We start from the raw sequence: 20,884 nt of genomic DNA, 5'->3' as shown, positions 1-20,884 counted from the left end.
CTACAAAATTATCTTGGGTGACTTCTGGGCTTGTGCTCAGGCTGGGAATAAGCCAGGGCAGAAGCAGAATTTGGCCTCTTATGGAGGCTCAGATCTGTAACTTTGCAAACCTGTCATCATTATGAGCCTGCAGGTAGTCTGCAGCAGCAGCCAATGTAGGTCAACAGCCTAAAGGAATGGATCTTTAATTATCTGGAAGGTCTGTTTGTGACTGCAGTGGAAATGGGAAGTTTAAAACTTCAGAAGTAATATGCTTTCTTCTCGTGTCCCCAGAGAATACACTGGTCAGGCTCCACATGGGTATGCTGCAGGGCTCCTTCCCTTCTGCTGCTTTGAGTGGAGGCTGGTGTAATGTCTGTCACTGGCAATGTCTTAAAACACCACTCTTGCCAGGGAGGAAAAGATTAACTTCCATTTGGTCATGTTTCCCTGTGTGCAGGCTGCAGTGAAGAGCCCATGTGAAGGTGTGGGTTGGTAGGAAATCGTTCACTGTGAAGGTGGTCTGCACTGGCTGTTTTTTTTCACTGACAGAAGCTGACCTTGGAAGTAAAAAATAGAATGTAGTGAAGCACTGCAAAGCTGTGCTGAGTGCTCATTTTAGGTAAGAAGCCCTTCTGCTTCCAGGGCTAAATCCATACATGCAGCATGATGTTAGATGGCTTACATAAGTTCATCTTTCTTTATCATAAATGTGTCAAAACATAAATACATTTCATCAGGACAACACATTCCAGTGTGGCCGGTTCATAGCATAACGGACTACTGGAGAAATAGTTACACATGCAGAATTTTCCATTAATCAGAGGAAAAAGTCCTGCACAGATGGTGTATAGGATAGATTACGGCTAGTAATCCTTTTGTGTCCTAGAAGATTAAGAATATCCTGGTGTAGCTGCAGTCAGCTGACCCTTTTTAGCTGAGTGATTGGGAGTTCTTGCTGCAGTTCTGCAGAGGACCAGGTTTTTCCAGAAGCCACGGATGGTGTGCTGTGAATGTTTGTCAAAGGCACAGTCGGTGTAAGTCCAGCCCTGGTTATAAATCTACAGGAACTCGTGCCATGTAAACAGCAGCAGCTACAAAATGGCTAAGGAATCACTTGCTAGACAGCTCCCCCAAATCTAACAGGGGGGTAAGAGAGATGAATTTTCTGAGAAGGTGCAGCAAGTATCATGTGAAGAACTGGAGGGTGTCTGAATCCTGCTGCCTGGGTTGCCCCAGAACGCGAAGATGAATGCTTTGGTGGAAGAAGAGGATGGCTGCACGCTCTGAGTTTTCTGGCATGGATCTGTATGAGGATTACAAATCACCCTTTGATTTCAATGTTGGAGTGAACAGAAACTATCTTTACCTGTCGCCTACCATAAACCTTTCTCCACCTGGATCACCTACGCTGTCAAAGTCTGGTAACTTCCTTCTCTTTCTTTTCTAACATCCTACATGGAAAGCTTAGTGATCAGTATCTGTAAAAAGGAACTTCTCAGATTAAGGACCTGTAAAATTTGGCTGAAATGCAGGTGTAAATGAAGGAAAAGGTTGTCCTGCTGTTAACTCTGGTAGCTTGTTAGCTTCAGTGTGTCAGGTAGGTTATATTCCATGTGCTATATATTTACCAGCTTTACCTTATTTGATATTTCTTAATTCAGTGGAAAGGCATTTTGAGGGAGAGTAAAGTGAGCAAAAAAAGGTTAGGAATGAAACGGCAACTTCTGTGAGACTGGAGCAATTGGCCTATTTTGTCTATTTATTTTTGGGGGAAAGGTAGGAATTGCATACTTAGTATGACTTCAGAGCTCTGGTAGTCTTAATATCTGCCCTTGACTTAGTACTGAAAATATCACTGATGAACGAAAATGCTCTCTAAAACCTTTACTCTGTTCCATCCAGCAATTAAAATGCTGTAAATCTTCCACCTGCAGATTCTGTGCTTGAACTCTCTTGAGGAAGTGGCTGTTGGGTGCTGTTCTACAGCAGCATCCATGTATTGCTTAACCACACTAGTTTATAGCTAGTAACCTCTCATACAGAACGTCTACAGCCATGCCTCTCAACACATCCTGGTCTGGTTTTACAACCTTTCTTCCATTTCTGTGTTCCCAGATGTCATCTTCCAGAACAATTTAAAATATAGACAGCTCAGCCCTACTTCAGGTGTGGCAAAGCAAAGTTACAAAGGTGTTGACTTCTTTTTGATGGGCTTGTTCTTTAACATACTAAAGAAACGTGCATACCTTGGGGGACCTCTGTGTGAAGTGAACCAAACCCCTCTGTGAACTTCAGCTAGAGGCCAGTTTCTCCTCTGCGGTTACTGCATCTCCCACCTGTTCTAAAGGTGGGGGAATCATCCTTTGTATCTGGTGGTGCATCACCACAAGCACCAGCCTTTGCTGGGTTTTTTAACATTCTTTTTCATAGACTCATAGAATAGTTAGGGTCAGAAAGGACCTTAAGATCATGTAGTTCCAACCCCCCTGCCATGGGAAGAGACACCTCACAGTAAACCGTGTCACCCAAAGCTCTGTCCAGCCTGGTCTTTAACACCGCTAGGGGTGGAGCATTCACAACCTCCCTGGGAAACCCATTCCAGTGCCTCACCACCCTAACAGGAAAGAATTTCCTCCTTATATCCAACCTAAACTTACCCTGTTTAAGTTTTAACCCATTACCCCTTGTCCTACCACTACAGTCCCTAATGAAGAATCCCTCCCCAACATCCTTATAGGTCCCCTTCAGATACTGGAAGGCTGCTATGAGGTCTCCATATAGCCTTCTCTTCTCCAGGCTGAGCAGCCCCAACTTTCTGAGCCTATCTTCATATGGGAGGTGCTCCAGTCCCCTGATCATCCTCGTGGCCCTCCTCTGGACTTGTTCCAACAGATCCATGTCCTTTTTATGTTGAGGACACCAGAACTGCACACAATGCTCCAAGTGAGGTCTCACGAGAGCAGAGTAGAGGGGCAGGATCACCTCCTTTGACCTGCTGGTCACGTTCCTTTTGATGCAGCCCAGGATACAGTTGGCTTTCTGGGCTGCAAGCGCACACTGTCGGCTCATGTTCATTTTCTCATCGACCAGCACCCCCAAGTCCTTCTTCGCAGCTCTGTTCTGAATCTCTTCTCTGCCCAACCTGTAGCTGTGTCTGGGATTGCTCCGACCCAGGTGTAGGACCTTGCACTTGTCATGGTTAAACTTCCTGAGGTTGGCATCAGCCCACCTCACAAGCGTGTCAAAGTCCCTCTGGATGGCATTCCTTCCCTCCAGCGTATCAACCGAACCACACAGCTTGGTGTCATCTGCAAACTTGCTGAGGGCGCACTCAATCCCACTGTGCATGTCACCGACAAAGATGTTAAACAAGACCGGTCCCAACACCGATCCCTGAGGGACACCACTCATTACTGGTCTCCAGCTGGACATTGAGCCATTGACCACAACTCTTTGTGTGTGGCCATCCAGCCAGTTCTTTATCCAGCAAGTGGTCCATTCATCAAATTGATGTCTCTCCAATTTAGAGACAAGGATGTCATGTGGGACAGTATCGAATGCTTTGCACAAGTCCAGGTAGATGACATCAACTGCTCTACCCCTGTCCATCAGTTCTGTAGCCCCATCATTTGGGGCCACCAAATTGGTCAAGCAGGATTTCCCCTTAGTGAAGCCCTGCTGGCTGTCACCAAGCACCTTGTTGATTTTCATGTGCCTTTGCATGCCTTGCAGGAGAATCTGCTCCAAGATTCTGCCAGGCACAGAGGTGAGACTGACTGGTCTGTAGTTCCCTGGGTCATCCATTTTCCCCTTCTTGAAAATGGGGGTTATATTTCCCTTTTTCCAGTCATTAAATTTTTCATTGAGTTTGAATGATTATGTGGTTGGTGTTTAGAAGCCCGAGCACTTTTTCCCCTCAAGGAATATGTCTCTTCTGGCTTTTTCACTGAGATAAAGGGGAAGCACTTAAATCTTTCTTGTATATAGCGGAATAAATATCCTCTGTAGTAGTGTACATTACTGAAATGTTGGAGGGATCTTATAATCGTGTAGCAGCTTGTTCTCCTGAACTCTAAGAAATGCCATTTTTCTTTAGTTTTGTTAGATGTGTAGTGATAGCTAAAATGCTCATTCTGAGTGACACAGAATATGTCCGTCTAAAGATGAAGCTGTGTGAAGGCTGGCCCTCCCCCACACCAAGGACTGCTCATGTGAAATGACCAGTACTTCCTTAAACTGCTGCTGTTTACTGCTGAATTCAAATCTTTGAATTCAGGCCAGGAAGGGGTAGGAACTTCTGGTCATAACGGAGCACGAACTTGGGTTGAAACCAACCACAGCAAACTGCAAACCAGAAAACCTGAGTGTGAACTGAATGACTCTAATGCTTTGCCTACCCCAGCAGAATAATAGGGACGTAAGTGCCATTTCCCATAATGTGATCCTAATCAACCAGCTTGTTCATGTCCGATTCATTTAAGCAGATTTAATAAACTGCTGGGATAATGTGTTAATCTTATAGACACCTAAAAGCTGACCTTAAAACTAAGTAAGCGTTCTGAATATTAGGGAAGTCTTCCCATTTTTTCCCCCAGTAGAATTTTTACCGTTTAAAGAGTTTGAGATGTGAAATGCTCAGCTAAACTTGCAGAGTACCAAATTTTAAGTCCTTTGCCCCTCTAAAGTTGCAAGAGAACTAATGTAACAAAAGGTGACAAATTAAAAGCCAGTAGCAACACTTCTGCTGGTTAACAGAGAAGTCCACACATGAGAAATGCTGTCTAAATAAGATTGAGCTAAAGTGTTTCCATCTGTTGACTGACTGCCATTTCCCTGGTTTCTTGCCTTACACCCCACCAAAATATCTGAGTTGGGCTGTGCACCTTTCCGTGTGAAGCTTGCTCAAGGCCAGGATCTTACTGTCAGCCCTGGTTTATGATGATAGAATGATGGAATGGTTTGGGTTGGAAGGGACCCTCAAGATCATCTAGTTCCAACACCCTTGCCAACACCTGTTCCACTAGAACAGTTTGCTTAAAGTCTCATCCAGCCTGGCCTTGCACACTGTCACAACTTTGGACATCCACAACTTCTCAGGGCAGTCTCTTCCAGTGTCTCACTACCCTTATAGTAAGGAATTTATTACTTATATCTACTCTTTTTTTTTAGTTTATAATCATTATCTTTTGTCCAATCAGTAGGATGGGGTATATTTGGGTTGTAGCCACACCATTGTTGAGGTCTGTGGGTTATCCGTGTAGACAACTGCTGCTTGGCTAGGCTACCTAGCATGGCCTTCATGTAGCAAAAATGAAGTGTCCTGCATGTATTGACGTGAACTGAGGAATGAGAGCAAAGTGAGCAGAAAGGTGAAGAATTACAGGGTGAGAGGGAGGTGCCAGGATAAACAGCGATCAGATATTTGCGTACTTCAAATGTAATTAAAAAAAAAGTTATAAATGGGAGGGAGGCAGGCAGTGAGGAGAGGAAGGCATGGTTAGGTGTACAGGATGAGGTATGGAGGGCTGTTAGTAGCAGTGAATTCTTTTCTTCCTAAAGGATCTAGAAATGGGAAGGGGAGGAGAGATCATGCCCTTGTTTCTTAACATTGTCTCTTGAGTTTAGTGTAGGCAACCAGCAGCACAAATTTCTTTAAAACACGGCTTTTCCAAAAAAGAAGTACATTCCCCAAGCAGAAGATATTGCAGCGGGGGACAGTCCAGCATGATTTCCTACTGCTGGATTCCCTTGATCTATTTTTGGTGTGATAATCCAGATGACTCTTTGTAACCAGATTGAACAGGCTTTCCTCTGGAGGTGCTAATGCTCTTGGAGTCAGTGTGGTCTTTGGTACTTACAGACTGTCTGAAATGGCAAGCTCTGTAGTCCTTGAAAAGCCTGTGAATGTAGAAGAAGGCCGGGAGCCAGAGGCTGATATAACAGGGGTCATAGAGTGTGAGGGAAAAATGCAGCTTAAATTGTTGGTTTTCCTTCAGTCTTAGAAGTCTGTGTAATGAGTAGGATAAATAGCAATTTGACGGAAAGGTGTGGCATTCTTAACAGTTTGATGCTAAGAAAAAGAAATATATAGAGTCATAGAACAGTTAGGGTTGGAAAGGACCTCAAGATCATCTAGTTCAACCCCCTTGCCATGGGCAAAACAAAAATGACCTGATTTGTTCTGAGATATAAGCCATAAGCCTTATTTTTTTTTTTTTTTTTTTTTTGATGCTGCAGTGCTATTCTGTGGCTTGGGCATTAGATTCAAACTTTTTTTCTGCCCTAGATTTCTGCCAGAAAATAATGTATTGGGAAGCCTGTAGGAATGATGTTGTATTTGTGTATAAGACAGACATAAATCTCTGGGGAAACATGTAGGTTTCAAAACTAAACCCCATTCTGCATTTATTTGCTTTCTCTATGCTTCCTTCTCACTGTGCTCCTTGGTAACTTACCATTTACAAATGTTCTGCCCATGCAGCAGTGTGCTTCTAGAAGAGGAAACCTGCTACTGTATATCTCTGGACACAAATACAGGCTCAAAGCATGTTGTTTTGAGAAGAATTTGTGGAATTGAGATTTACCTGAGTACAGTAATTTGATCAAGACCAAAGCCTCTTAGGCTTGACAGCTGCTAGGAGCATTCTTCATAGGATACATACAACCAATTACAGACACGCAGAATCTTTCTTCTCCCTGACTTTTCAGTTAATGGTGATGTAGTTATCAGATACCAAGCCTCACGGTGAAATCATAGTGGTGGTCTCGTTGTGCATGAATGAGTTCTTGAATTCCCAGACCAAGTGGTAGTATGGGCTGCCATCAGAAGCTGCTGAAATCAGGATGGGATTGTATGTGGTTAACTACTATACTGACTAATAAGATAACATTACTTAATATGTTCTCAATTTAGCTGATTTATATATTTATGTAAATACATGTACACACATATGCACACCCACTCTTTCCTTACAAACAGTCTTCATGGTTTCTGTGTTTTTTTTTCCCTTTCATGTTAATTTTTTTTTATTTTATTTTTTTATTTAAATGATATATAAAGCTGTTTTTGCTCTTGAATAGAGAATTAGTTCTGGGAATCCACAAACCATTCCAGCATGCAGTCTCTTTGCAAACTGGTCTCTTTGCCAATTAGAACAGGATTCCTTACTGTATGTTTAAGCGCCAGCTACAAAGATTCAGAATAGTAGATCTTTAGCTGAAAGATTTGTTTGTTGCATTAAAAGGTGTTCAAAGTGATCTTACTGCAAGGACTAAGAATAAAAAGTGAGCACATCATGGCAATACAAATAATATTGTTCTCCTTCCTGTCCCTGAAGCTGTGAAAGTGAAAACTGAGGATGGCCACAGGGATGTCTGGGATTCATACAGAGAGTTTTGGTTTCTGGATTTAGAAGGGGAAGAGACAGCAGTGTGAGTTAATACACATCCTCATCAGTCCCTTCTCAGTACTCCACCACTTTTTGTGAAGCGATTGCCTTTTGTTCCCAAGTTCTTTTTCCAGGCTTATCATCTGTCCAGGTGCAAAACAGCAGCTTACTTCTGGTTCTATCATATCAGTGACTTTCTAGACACAGTGGTCCTGATTACTCCGGATAGAGAGGTTGAACAGGGTATGTGGGACGAGTTTGTACTTGCAGTGCAACCCTTTTCTCTGCTGTTGTTGAGCTTGCTTATCACTGTAACCATTCCCAGTGTGTGCAGAATGGACATTTTTTTGTAATCTGATTAGGAGAGCAGTGAGGAGAGAGCCCCTGTCTTGGTCCTGAGCACCTCCAGTGCTTCCAGAGTTTCTGTGCTGCATGAGTGAGATGGAGCGTGTGGGCTCCTAGGCTGTGTAGGAACTGCTGGTTGGGGTGTAGGGTTCTGCACCTTGGTCTCTATCAGAGCTGTGGGATGTGTTGTTCTCAACATGTTTCCAGTCTCCTGTTATAGCAGCAGTTGCAGTTATATTGAGATTTAATACCACTTGATAGAATTAAACAGGCAGTAAAATAACTTTGGTTTTGTGTATGCTGTGCTACTCGGAGAGCGTGACTTTGGTGTCCTCTCATCGATTTTCTTAATGCACTGGCACAAAAAGGCTGTATATTATTAACATTAGCTACTGTCTGGCAGACATGTGATGATCTGACTTCTACTGGTTTGTTCACCCCAAGGGCTGCTGAGAAGTGACTCTATACCTGAGGTTGGGGAGGATGCTGCTGCTACAGTTGGTATGGCAGAAACATTTTCAGAAGAAGAACAGGATGAGCTAAGGAAAGAGCTTGCTAAGGTAAATCTCTTGCAAATAGCTCTTAAACTGGTTTTGAGAATGAAAATCTGGGATAGTGCTATCTTTGAACATACAGTTAATGCTTTGCATATTTATTCTGTGAGTGCCTGAAGCTGAGTGTAACACGTATATTGTGGGGAGGGTAAGGGAAGGTGTCAAGGAGAACAGTCAGTTCTGGCTATAGAGAATTATACTGAAAATGCTGAGCGTACAGATCTTAAACCTAGATACATGAATGGTTATCCCTTTTTTAACTCAAGTGGGAGAGGGGTAAATAGGGTGTCAGAGAGAACAGTTGGAAGCCAAAACCAAGTATTGTCTTAACTGGTGTGGAGTAACTGAAGCTAATGTTTTAATGAAGGATGCTTTGTAGTAATATTCAGGTAAACACTGTTTTGCTAATGTCTAACCATGTAACTATTGTTTATAATTCATGCAGCAGATTTTTTTTAAGAGCGAGTTAAGGAAGCATTCTTCAAAACAGATTCAGGTATTCAAGCCTGATACATCAATGAAAAATTTGTTAAAGTCAAGCTTTATTGAGTCGCCGGTCTTTTTTCTTTTATAGCTCTTTAGGACTTTAGAACCCTAACAAAAGACCTAAACTTAAGCCTGAGGTTGGCAAACAAAGGTCAGCTGTGAGATAAGCACATTTAATGCAGTCTTGGTTTTGGTAGTCCTGATGAGTATTATTTAATGCCAAACCAGTCAGCTGAAGATGGTGAGGGAAATTTGGTCCTGCTAGGTAGGGTATGTCATGCTGGACTTCTGACAGTATCCAAACACAAGTGCGTTGAAGGTTTGGATGTATGCCTTTGCCTTTGTACATGTGGCTTTTGTGCTTATGTCACATCTATATAGCCCACAGAATGACATTGTAAAGCTGTTGATATCTCTGATCATGATCTAGTGGTGCTTCCGTGAAAGGCTTAAGTGACCTGTGTAAAGAAGGAAGTACACAACCAATAGAGTTTTCTAGTTGCTGAAGAGGGGCTGTGTTTTTGTTGTTCCTGGGGGAGGGTTGTTGGTTTGCTTTTTTGGTTTTCTTTTTATTTACTTTTTTAACTGCTCGGTCTTCCACCATTTCTACCCCTGCTCTGGGGAAGGCACTCCTCTGGCTAGATCCAGCCTGCAGTTGCTGGCTTAAGCCACAAAAGAACGTTTCTGTTCAAGCAAGGATACAGACTTGTATATGGATCAGATACGCTCTGAGTTTCCTGATACTGGTCATACCTTGGTATCTCTTCTGACGTGGAAGGAGAATACAGGCTTGGCAATTGTCTCAGGTTTGTCTAATCTTCAAGCTTCATATAGACTAATGTTGTCTAAAGGTAATGATTTCTAACATACAGTCTTATAGTTACCAGCTTCCTTGTGCATATCCCAGTAACAGAGCTAGTTGCAGGTAGATTACTTTCTCATCAGCTTTTCTTGTAGACTATGCTGGATTTCCCTTCTAGTATTTTAGAAACAACTTTGAGGCAGTGTTAAAAACATTAGCCCTTCCATTACTGATACCTAGTAGATGTTTTAATAAATACATATTTAAATGGCCGGGTATATTGCTTTGTAGTTTACCTCTCACCAACTGTACTGCCACAGGTGGAAGAGGAAATCCAGACACTCTCACAAGTGCTAGCTGCCAAAGAGAAGCATCTAGCGGAAATCAAGAGAAAGCTGGGAATTAACTCATTACAGGAACTAAAGCAGAACATTACCAAAAGCTGGCAAGATGTCACCTCAACCACAGCGTATGTACTGGTTCACAATGATTACCTCACTTGTTGAGGTGAAAACTATGTTGTTCTTGTGTCATGCCTAAACCCTCCGTTCTTGTGAAATAAGATGAGTGAAGGTAACAGTTATGGTCACTATTAGCCATATTATGTCATGCAAAATAAGCACAATTGACCATAATATGGGTAATTCTACTACACTTTTTGTCTGATATACCTGAGATACCATTACTGAGATATCATGGTGTCCCAAGTCCAACAGAATACCCTTCTTTTCCAGCCTGAAAAATTGTGGTAAACTGAGCTCTTCTTGCAGGAAGAGTGCAAAGTCACAGATAACATTCTTGCCAAACACAACTGTTAGCTTAAGGTCTAGAGTGAACTGTCTTCTGCAATTAATGACTACACAGAATGTAGGAGGTTATACCTCAGACTTTTTATGCTGAAATTTATTAACAGAACTATTTGGTACAAGATTTTAGGCACTTGGCACACACAAAAAACTAATCCTCTGTCCTTTTTCAGTGTGTGTGCTTTTCAGGGTGTTGCTTTCTTTGTGTTTTGTGTATGTTTTTTTGTGTGTGTGTGTGTGGTTTTGTTTTTGTTCTAAGTGCTGCAATAGCAGATAGCATCTGGTCTGGGGGTGGGGTAGTAGGTTTGTGTTGGTGAACCTGATCTGAAGTCTGGGGTGACAGAGATGCTGTAGCCAGGAGGGACTGCAGTGGCTAAATCCATTCGATCCTAAAGGTGAAGTATACCTCTGATACAAATCTGTGTACACTAGAAGGTTCCTTATGTGGTCTGTTAAAATAACCACAGACTTATTTTTGTTATAGATACAAGAAAACATCAGAAACCCTCACTCAGGCTAGTCAGAAGGCATCTGCTGCTTTTTCATCTGTTGGTTCAGTCCTAACCAAGAAGTTTGAAGATGTCAGGTAGGTTTCTTTAGCTTTTCCCAAGTAGTTGCATTTTGGTTTAAGCGTGCGATCACTGAAATAAACTTCTGCTGTTAACATACCTAGCACTTCTAAAAGTCAATCTGTCAAGAACCCTCAGCATCTGTTCTAGGAAATCTGAGTGACTTGCTGCAAAATCTTGCATGTCCTCTCTGATGCAGAAAAAAATCTGCAAAGTTCTGTGGTGTGTAATTTATGTATGGAAGGAAAGTAACATATGCTATCATATCCACTGCTACTTTTGTGTTTCTGATAGTATTGCAGGTGGCAGCGGCTCTGCCTGCCTCTGTGTGATACACAGAGTACTGTCATTTCTGTTTTCTGACTTTCTCAGCTTGTGAGAAACATTCAAACAGCTAATGTCTTGTTAAGTGTTTGTGGTTTGGTTGTTTTGTGAGTTTGGTTTCTTTCTTGTCTTGTGTGTGGATTCCTTTCAGGTGTGTGCTATTTCTTGTAAGCTGTTATACCTCATAGCAGTGGCTTGATTTTATTACCTTTTTAATAGACTATTGGCAGTTTCTAATTCTTAAATATTGACATGCAATATATTTTGACTGTATCAGATGACACAGTCCTTCATTCAAGTTAGGTAAGTTTGGTGGTCATTTTTAGCACCATTGTAAGCTGCATGCAAAACTCCTCCCGGAAGCAATCCAATCATATGTTTAGCTTACAGTTCTTTGATTATATAATTTTTATGACTGGAACATACACAGATATTCATCTCTGCTTGTCATTTGTTGTGAATAGTGGATCAAACTTTTTTTTTTCCAAGTATTGGACAAATAAAAATCTGCACATTCTCACAAAATATTACTGCATTGGAAAGCAGTGTAATAAAATCAGCTCTCTGTTTTCAAGTGCTGCCATTCACCTCTTTCTTGCTTTTGAAGTCTAGTGAGAAAACACTTTGAGGTGTAGTTACACAGTTACATATTTTTCTTCAGATTTATCAGAACTTCCTTTCTCTCTTTAATGCTTACTCTGGCATTGTGCAGACTACAGGCATTTTCACATTCCTTTAGGTAAGGTGGGCACAAGAGTTGTTTCTGAACCTAAGCATGTAGTCGGCCTTGTCTCCATTACAATTTTTAAGTTTTTGCCTGTAAGAGATAATTTTTTTCCTCCAGTGTTAATGTAAAACTGAAGATTTTTAATGTCAAGGAAGATATTTCTTCATGTTCACCTGGCAGTTATCCAAGAACATGAAATCTTGAGCACACCTACTAATCAATTAGTCTCTCTTCCGTGTAAGAAAGGAATCGTTTAAAATGATTCTGCAAGGTTTTTTTTGTTTGTTTGTTTGTTTGTTTGTGAAGTGACAGAATATGGTTCTGAGGTCAATGGCTTGCAGAATTCCTCCTTGTCCTTGTCTGTACAGTGTTTATGCCTTGACAGAATAGAAATATTCCCTTTTTTTGTCTATTACAATGGGTGTTTAGCATTATGACTCTAATCAAATCTCTAGAGTCTGAGTATAAAATAGTTCATGCATTCTCTGTTTATAGTTTGTCTAGTGGAACAGTCCTTATATTTGAGTAAGTACTTCAGCAGCTCCAGACTGAGTGTTTTAGTTACCTTGTCTGTATTGCCTTTTATCTGCCTAGTCTAAGCAAATATTCAGTGTTTCCAGTAGTTAAAATTCCTGTGTAGCAACTTTTGTCCGTTGCTGTCATCCATCTGTGCACCTCTGGGTGTGGCTTCACCTTTTCTGTACTCTCCCACTAAGTAACTAAAGACAGCAGTATTATCTCTGTAAAGGTGCAGGGATCTGGCTTGTGGAATACTAACTAGGAGCTATAGCTGCAGGGGCAATGCCTGGGGAGGAGATGGTCAGTGACAGGGTAGATGTTAACAGAACTTAGACTCTGAAGCAAGCATAGTTTGCTCAAGTATAAGAATAGCAGCCTGTCTGAAATATCTCTTCTTTAGCATCAGTGAGACAAGAGGAGCCTAGAAGATGTCTCTATACCTTTTGGATGCAGAGCTCAGCTGCTTACTCAGCAGGGTTCTGTTGGTTTCTTCCTTAAGACTACAGTGTTCCCCTACTAGTATTAGACTATTGCACTTGACAAGGGCAGACTCATAGCTGTCTTCAGGAACTTAATATCTCAAAAGAAGAGTGTCCTAATTACACAGGTTAGTGGCTAGGTGAGTGATGAGTACCTTCTATAAGAAACTGGGCCACTGGAAGGTGATGTAACAGAGCCAGGGGAGTCCACACTGTTAGTGTGCTTCTTGGGGAGAATCAAGGTATTGTTATAATTCTGGAGCAGCTGAGCTTGAAAACAAAGCAACAACATCAAAAAGTGGGAAGAACTAGTGCTGTTCAACATCTTAGTTGCACTTAAACAGGGGATTTAAAACCTCTGTTTCTTGCTTTCATGAGGACCAGGTTCGTCTCGATGCAACCAGTGAATTCAGGTCCCAGGGTTATGTGACTACTCAAGTGCTGTCTACTTTTTTAAGACTGTACAAGTCTGAACTTTCTGAAGTTTTAGAGCCCCAGGTTCTTCCGTGGAAATGAGAACTCATGGGCTTGATGTTTAATTGAATAAATACTGGATATGCAGGTGTGCTTTTTTTCGTAATCTCATGTAGCTTCTTCATCATGGCTTTGCTTTTCTTGTATTGTTTTAGCTTAGGGACTTCTCAGCTGTCATGGCATGATTTCTTCTGTGTTGGACTATTTACACATATTCCATGTAGCAAACATCACATGCAGGTTTTCATTCTTGCACTGCAAAGTTATTTTGGAGGGACTTGCAAAAGGGAGTAAGGCAGCTAGCGGAAATGTGAACTTGGAAAGTACTGAAATAGAGGGAGAGAGGACTGGTAATGTGAAGTCAGTGCTTCTCTTTTGTGTTTGTTTTCTCCACTTCTTGTTATGCTGAAAATAAACTCTGTTCCTTCTTAGGTTTCTCCTGATACTTTATTCTCCTTTTATAAGAGCATCTTGAACTTTTGATGAGCTAGCCATCCTTGTGTAGGCAACCTTGTTTTGCACAGTACTGCGTGCAAAACCGAAGTAATACCAAGATGTAGCATTCTGAAAACTTCCTTGGCAATCATGATTTTGCACTTGGCTCCTCTTGTGCTGCATCCCTGTTACGGGGCAGAAGTCCACCTGTGCCCTGTTCTGAGATTGCAGAATAATTTTCTTTTCTTGCTTTGGAAATCTAATATCATCATGGATTCCTAAACACCATCATGTATCAGCATATCAACTATTAATGCAAGCAAATAACTAGTGCTTGTGTACTCTTAAGCCCATGTTTTCCAGGCAGGGACTCTGGCATATCTCCCTGTACCTTTCCAAAATGTGAGGCAATGTAGTGGCTATAAAAATGATCATGTAAAGGATAAGAAAGTTTTTAATGCAATAAAAAAACACCCAGAAGGCTGGAGAACAATTTACAGTGCCTTTTTTTTAAGCTAAAGGTTTGCTTATGAGTATTGTAAAAAGGGTTCTCTTTTCACACCGCCCAACTTGATGGCCTAGTTGAGTGAGTGCTCTGATGTGGCATTTTCATTTGCACGACTTGAAGAACAAGTGATTTGATGTTAAAAAAAAAAACATCAACTGCATTGATCTAATTTAGTTCTCTTGCAAACCAGATCATTCTGTGATAAAACTATACACTATCTTATGGTGATGTTTTAAAAAATGGATGCTGAGTATATGTATTGTACAACAGCAAGTAAATCCTTCATGAATCTATGAATATTTCTTATGTTAAACGATCTCTCTGAGATTAAACTAAACTTCCATAGATGCCTGTTAAAAAGATCCGCAATACACCATATGTTGTTGCTTTTCAGTGTAACAGATTATAGATTGTGAATATATATGGGAAAAGGAGGTAGTTTTCACTGTCTTTAGCCTTAAACTACTTGCAGGGTTGGGGGAAGTTGCTGAGCACGACTGGGCAAAGAGAATTATTTTAGTATCATCCTAGTTCTATACTAAAACTTGGCAAGACCAGAACTTGTAGCAATCTGCATCACAGTGAGGAATATAAATTACACTCCAGAAGACAATCGGCTTCTATATGCTCTGGAAAAGCTTGTGGAAGCCAAACCATCCATGAAGATGAAACGCAGCAGCTGAGGAAAGGGATGAGATGTGTGTGGCATGAATTACTGACGTGTCAGGACAGCACCTGGCCTTTGCATACCTGATTCTCAGTATGCTTAACATACAAACCAACCTTCAGTTGTGCATTTGCCTTAAGGGATCCCAGCCTTAAGGGAACTTTTTACATGTGGTGTATTTTTCTATCACTGTATTCTACTGATGAGCCTCCCAGTGAATCTCTTAAAACTTGTTCTGCAATGAACACAGAACCTTTTTGCATCTGTGAATGTATCTTCCATTGTGCTGAAATACTAATTGGAGTTTTGGAAATGCATCAAATATGACACTTCCTCTCACCCTTTCCCCCTCAGCAATTGTCTGGACAGTATTCTCTTGAAAGGCATCATAAAACCCAGTCAAAATTTTAACATTTCAAATATAGTTATGAAAAACTATGATCATTTTTTCCCTAACTTTTCTAACTTAATATTGTGGTATTTGACAAGAAACCTTGAAGTTAATATAAGACTAATATGTATCAAGACTAAACTGAGATTTTGCAGAATCTAAATTAGATGGTCTTGAAGGTATTTCGGAGCTCCTTAATAAACATCCAGTCACCTTCTAGGTGTAGGTACGTGTTGTCAGTAAGCAAAGAGTAACTGTAATGGCAACACTGTCAGGTTACAGAAATCCTCCAAGAATATCAGAACATGGTTGAGACTAGGACTTTTTCCTGCCCTCAGCGTAAACCTGACCTTGACTATATAGATTGATGTGAGTGTTCTCATTAGAAAATTTGTATTGGTGAGTATGGAAATCTTACACTGAACTGAAACTGAAGACTTCTGAATGTAGGAATAATTCTTTCCATAGGAAGATTAGTTGATTGATAAGACTCTTGCTTGTTCACTTTGTACCTGATACTGTCACAACTGTAAATGCAGCATGACTCTTACTGCTTGAGAAACTCGCGTAGACACACCGTAGCAGCTATGCAGAATATGTACTACCAAGCACGGCACTTGAATCTTGCTAAAAAGGAAAAAAGTTGTTGCAGCTTTTGCTCTGATGTACTTGTGTGTGTGCATGGCTAAGCAATTTGTAAAAGCAAAACCAAGCAGCTGGTACATAAGACTGGCTAGTTACCAAAGATAGTATCCAGAAGTCAGCTCTCTTAAGCCAATTGCTTCTCAGTCTATCACTTAAACTAACTTCTTGCTTTCTTTTTTCTTAATGCTGGCATTTAGTCTACGCTCCATACAACATTCAATTAGCATGCCTATTATGAGGTAATGTATGCATAATGCAACTGTTGAGTTTGTTTATGTTCATTTATGGAATCAAGTCAAACTGCACTTAAGTCAACTCGCATAGATTTAAAACAAAATAAAAAAAAGCCACCCAACTTTGTAGTGGATTGGAATGTAACATAAAATTTGGTTTTATTTCTGCTTATTGGTGGCAGTTATCACACATCTGGGATGTGACCAAGTATACTTTCCTGCTGTTTAGGGAACTCTGACAACTTTTCCCTACCCAATAGAAATGTACTGCTACTAAATGACTCCACATTTAAAAGGCAGTAGCTTCTCACATGGGTTAGAACAATGAAAGTGAGTAAAAAGTACTGTGGTTTCACAACAAGGCTCTTGCTGACTTGGAGGGCTGTCCTTTTTTCTTCCCTTGCTTGGCACTGTGTCCTTCCATCTCCTAGGAGAGTTTGGTTTGATATATATATATTGGTGCCACTGTGTGCTTTCTCAAATGAAAGAGTGCTGCTAAGTGTGGGTGACTTACACAAATACCAGGCTGAGGGGGAAGGGAAGTTTAAGACTGCTTTTGAAAAAACAAAACAAAACAACCAACCACCAAATACCGCCCCCCCCCCCCCAACCCCTCCTGTTTTTCATCTTTAATAATTATTTTTAGTCTCCTGTGAATCCTTGAGCCTGGTCCACTGAAGGTAAGCATTTTCCATTCTGCATAAATGCAGGAAAGATGTACAGGCTGTTGCACAGGTTTGAAAATGGCAGTGCTAGCTAGTTGGAGCATTAAGCCACTCTTCTGACCCTAATAAATAACACACTGGCCCTCAGCATTGAACATCTAAGGATATTCGATGCTGAGTGCTGCTTTTCATATACAGAATTTACCATTTGTAATCACAGCTGTCTCCAGCACTTCAAAGGCAAGGGGGATTCTCCCCTAAATTTAACATGTTAGCAGAAAATGTCCCTACTAACCATATTTTGTTAATTGAACACATGCCCTATTAAACTAGTTTTCCTATAACAAGTGGAAAAACTCTGGCAAGCTTTCTTTAGCAGTAACATACTAGTCTAACCAGAAGTGATGATTAAGCTGTTCTGAAACCCTTCTAGCCACAAACATGTTTGAAATCACTGGGAATAAGAAGCTGAACCTAAAATACTTTCTAGTTCTCCCTTCGGTGGTATGATGAAATACCCTATCGCTGAGCGTGGCAGTGCTCACTTGCAAGAGACACAAATGAGCTACATCTTGAGTGCATTTGAATTTCAGTTATGTAATATTTGGGAAATCCAGATAGAAACTAATTTTAGGCTACCCTTAAGCCAAGGAAAGAGCCCCAAACAAACAAAATTTATGTTGACATTAGAAAAAGCAACTGTCTGCTTTTTTGTAATATTTACAGACTAACATAGATATGGTTGTAATTCTGTGGTTCCTTTTTCTTTTATTATTATTTTCCTAGAAATTCTCCTACTTTCAAATCCTTTGAAGAAAAGGTTGAAAACTTGAAGGTAAATATAATTAAAACTCCTTGGTAATTGTGGAGCTGTGGATGTGGAGAAAAGACAGAAGTGGACTCGGGGCAACCTGTGTTTTAGTTACTGGTAAAGTGTTGAAGGTGCTTAGATGACAACTGTTAAGTGTTGTGGAAGTGGTTTCTCTGCCTAATGATCTGAGGATAAAAAATGGGCTTCCTTCACCTCTTTCAGGAGGATGCCTTTAACTAGGGGGACTAAGAGCTACCTAACCTACACAAACAGCTAGGACAACATACCTAGTGTTGTGTATCCAAAATGGTGTAGCCTTTTATTTCCATGCCTTCTTAACGACTAATACCCTACACAAGAGAACAGCTTGGAATGTTTCTCCTATTTCTGGCATAAAATACAAGAGGCCTTTGTACCTTAATTTAGAATTTACTCACAAAAGCTTCAAGTGCCAGAAACAACCATTATTAACTTCTTGAGATTAAAAAAACCTCACTAATAGATGTAACTGGAACCAGATTTGACTGTTCTCACTGGCAGACTGGGCTGTATGAGAAGCATGCAAGTGATAGCATGGGGAACTAGACTTTCCCTTGCAAACTAATGGACATTAACACTCCTGCCATTCCCACGGGGATATAATGTAGAGGGAAAAGGAAAACACATTACCTGGAGAAAGTAAACTAGTTGCTGTGCTTCACTGAAGATCTTGGGAATTGCTGTTGAGAATGAAAATTCTTCAGTGTTCTTTTTTGAGGTTCAGTGTTTTTTTTAAGCAATACAGAAGCGAGTTTTAACTTTGAACCTTTCAAAGCCTAAATGGCTTGAAAGGCTGCAAACATATATCCATTTTTAACTGAGGGCATGTCAACCTTCAGACTCCTTGGAATGAGGGCTGCTGCTTCATGCTGCGTGCATCAAGAAGGCAGAGGGAGACTGCTATGTTAGTTTGCTGCTGCTGGTTGCTTTCAACATGATATTTAAAAACTTGTCTTTAGAGTATTGCTGAGGTAGTTTCATCCTGGAAAAGCTGCTCTGCTGAAAAGTTATTAATCTTTCTCCTGCAGAGGTACTGGTTTACACAGTTCAGCATGTTTGGCATGTCAAATAACTGCAGTTTTATGTTGAGGCGCTCTCTGTGTTCTAGTCTAAAGTTGGAGGAAGACAACCTGCTGGAGGAGACTTTGGAGAAGTTCTCAACTCTGCTGCCAATGCCAGTGCCACAGAAACGATCACAGAACAAACACAGGAGGAGACCCACTGAGATTCCTGCTGCTGTCCTGCTACCCACTGCCAGATGCTGCAAGCGAAAACTAAGCACACTTGTAACATTATTTGTGCTTTTCCCACCAGATGTGCTTTTATTTAGCATGTAGCTGTTTTACCAGGTTAACTGATACCAAGTTTTTTTGTGGGTTCAAAAATATTTTTGAAACTAAAATATACTGTTTGGGGTTTTGTGTGGGAAGGGGAATTTTTATGCCTTTAAAGTGTTTAAAGGACCTACCTGTAATTTGAAGGCAGCCTTTAAAATATAGCAATGAAAAAACCCTCTTTGGAGAAGTTAATTGTATTGTACATATACTGTGGATATATAATTCCTTTTGAATCTGTAACTACTGATAAATTTAATCATTACAAATCTGCTGCTGCTGCCAAACTGAAGCTTATGATTACTTCAGTTAAGTGTTGCCTGCAGAGGACATCAGGCCAGGGGGATCATGCCCAGGTAAAGACAGGACTTCTTCAGGCTTTAAATAAGTTACTTGTAGCAGGATTATGCCTGGGTAGGAAGGAGCTGTTTTACAAGCATGTTCCTCATAAAACAGTTGCAGGCAGGGTAATACATAACATCTAGAACTTACCCATTTGTCTGTGGATTATTCACCTAGGAAGGAAGCTCCTGACCATCACAAACTGAAGCAGTATGCCTAGCAGTGGTGGTTTGGTTCAGTTACAGTAACATTTTCAGTTTTGTTTTTTGTCCATGATGCTAATGTGGCAGGATGCACTGCTGAACTTCTGATCAGTTGTGAATAAATTCATCTTAATCCACACATGGTGACATCACACTTAGACTAACAAAGCATGGACTGTAAGAGTAAGCCTGAGAATGACATTGGTTCTTTTCTAAGCAGCAAGAGGACTGCTGTCAAATGCTGATGCTGCTTCCTTCGTAGGCTGACCATTGGAAACATCTGCTAGGCTGTCTTACTCTTTTTACATGTTAAAAACCCTGTTCCTGTTTAAGACTCCAGCAATCTGTCATAGAACAGTGTAGCTCTCCTACAAGGTCTGTTGTCCTACAAGATCTTCTCCTACATGTTGCTTTAGCTGATATATTCTTCAAATCTCTTGTATGTTGTGTATTTCTGGCACATGGAGTTGGTAAGGTTAGAACTGGAAACAAGTTTTGAAAACAGCTGTGTGAAATTCATGAAACTTTAACCTGCCACAAATGTTTGGAGGAAAAAAAAGTTGGCTCCTGACAACCTTGGGTGCCAGATGTAGTAAATATGCTTAATTACATGTGAGACGCTTAATAAAAACATGTATGTGAGGAATGTATTGTCCCGTGAATATGGAGGATAATTGACTCTTTAATTTCTACTTCGAACAGTGCTTTTAAGTTTGGTTTCAAAGTAGTGCTGATACATACTGCTCACATGGGGGAAATACACCGAAGAGTTTGGTGTTCCTAGGGACTAAGCCTAGGTTGACTTCTCGTGACTTACATAAACTGATGTGATTACGTTTGGAAGTTTAGAAAAGGGGTCGAGGTGCACCCTCAGTTTATGACAGCTCAGAATGGAGAACTGATGACACAGCAGGAGTGGAGCTCTTTCTCTCAACTGTCAGTACCAAGTCGAGCAGGTTCTTCTGGAACGTGATCCTTCTTGGATGGGTTCTGTTCCAGTTATTTAAATGATGAACAGACACCTAGTCCAGAGCTGGGTCATTGGCTGCATCGTTGTGTCTGTGCCCTGTTACACTTAGACTCGCAGCTGCACCCTCGCGTGCAAACACCCTTAGGGTGGCTGTTGCCACTTAAGTTTTACTTTCGCGGCGCTCTG

General features: G+C 40.9%; 1 protein-coding gene across 6 annotated transcripts in view; it reads left to right on the top strand.

Moving 5' to 3' along the window:
* Positions 1 to 20,884, top strand: part of TPD52 (tumor protein D52) — a 116,826-nt gene that overhangs the window by 20,958 nt on the left and 74,984 nt on the right. Inside the window, exons 1-8 of one of the 6 annotated variants that reach the window (XM_061342865.1) lie at positions 846 to 1,403; positions 8,160 to 8,275; positions 9,878 to 10,026; positions 10,848 to 10,949; positions 11,969 to 11,995; positions 16,299 to 16,340; positions 17,786 to 17,834; positions 18,958 to 20,390. In XM_061342865.1, the coding sequence (XP_061198849.1) occupies positions 1,232 to 1,403; positions 8,160 to 8,275; positions 9,878 to 10,026; positions 10,848 to 10,949; positions 11,969 to 11,995; positions 16,299 to 16,340; positions 17,786 to 17,834; positions 18,958 to 19,074 (774 nt within the window). In that variant the 5' untranslated portion in view covers positions 846 to 1,231 and the 3' untranslated portion in view covers positions 19,075 to 20,390. Of the gene's footprint in view, positions 1 to 823; positions 1,404 to 8,159; positions 8,276 to 9,877; positions 10,027 to 10,847; positions 10,954 to 11,968; positions 11,996 to 16,298; positions 16,341 to 17,785; positions 17,835 to 18,957; positions 20,391 to 20,884 lie in introns of those variants that run through there. The other 5 variants (XM_061342869.1, XM_061342866.1, XM_061342868.1 and 2 more) reach the window with 5 other exon arrangements.

This window comes from Neopsephotus bourkii, unplaced genomic scaffold (assembly GCF_033783945.1).
Source record: "Neopsephotus bourkii isolate Nb327-2 ecotype Australia unplaced genomic scaffold, CSIRO-AGI_Nbou_v1 NB_1820, whole genome shotgun sequence".
Lineage (NCBI taxonomy): Eukaryota > Metazoa > Chordata > Aves > Psittaciformes > Psittacidae > Neopsephotus > Neopsephotus bourkii.
Note: the sequence above shows the minus strand (reverse complement) of the source record. Positions and strands in the feature narration are given on the sequence as shown.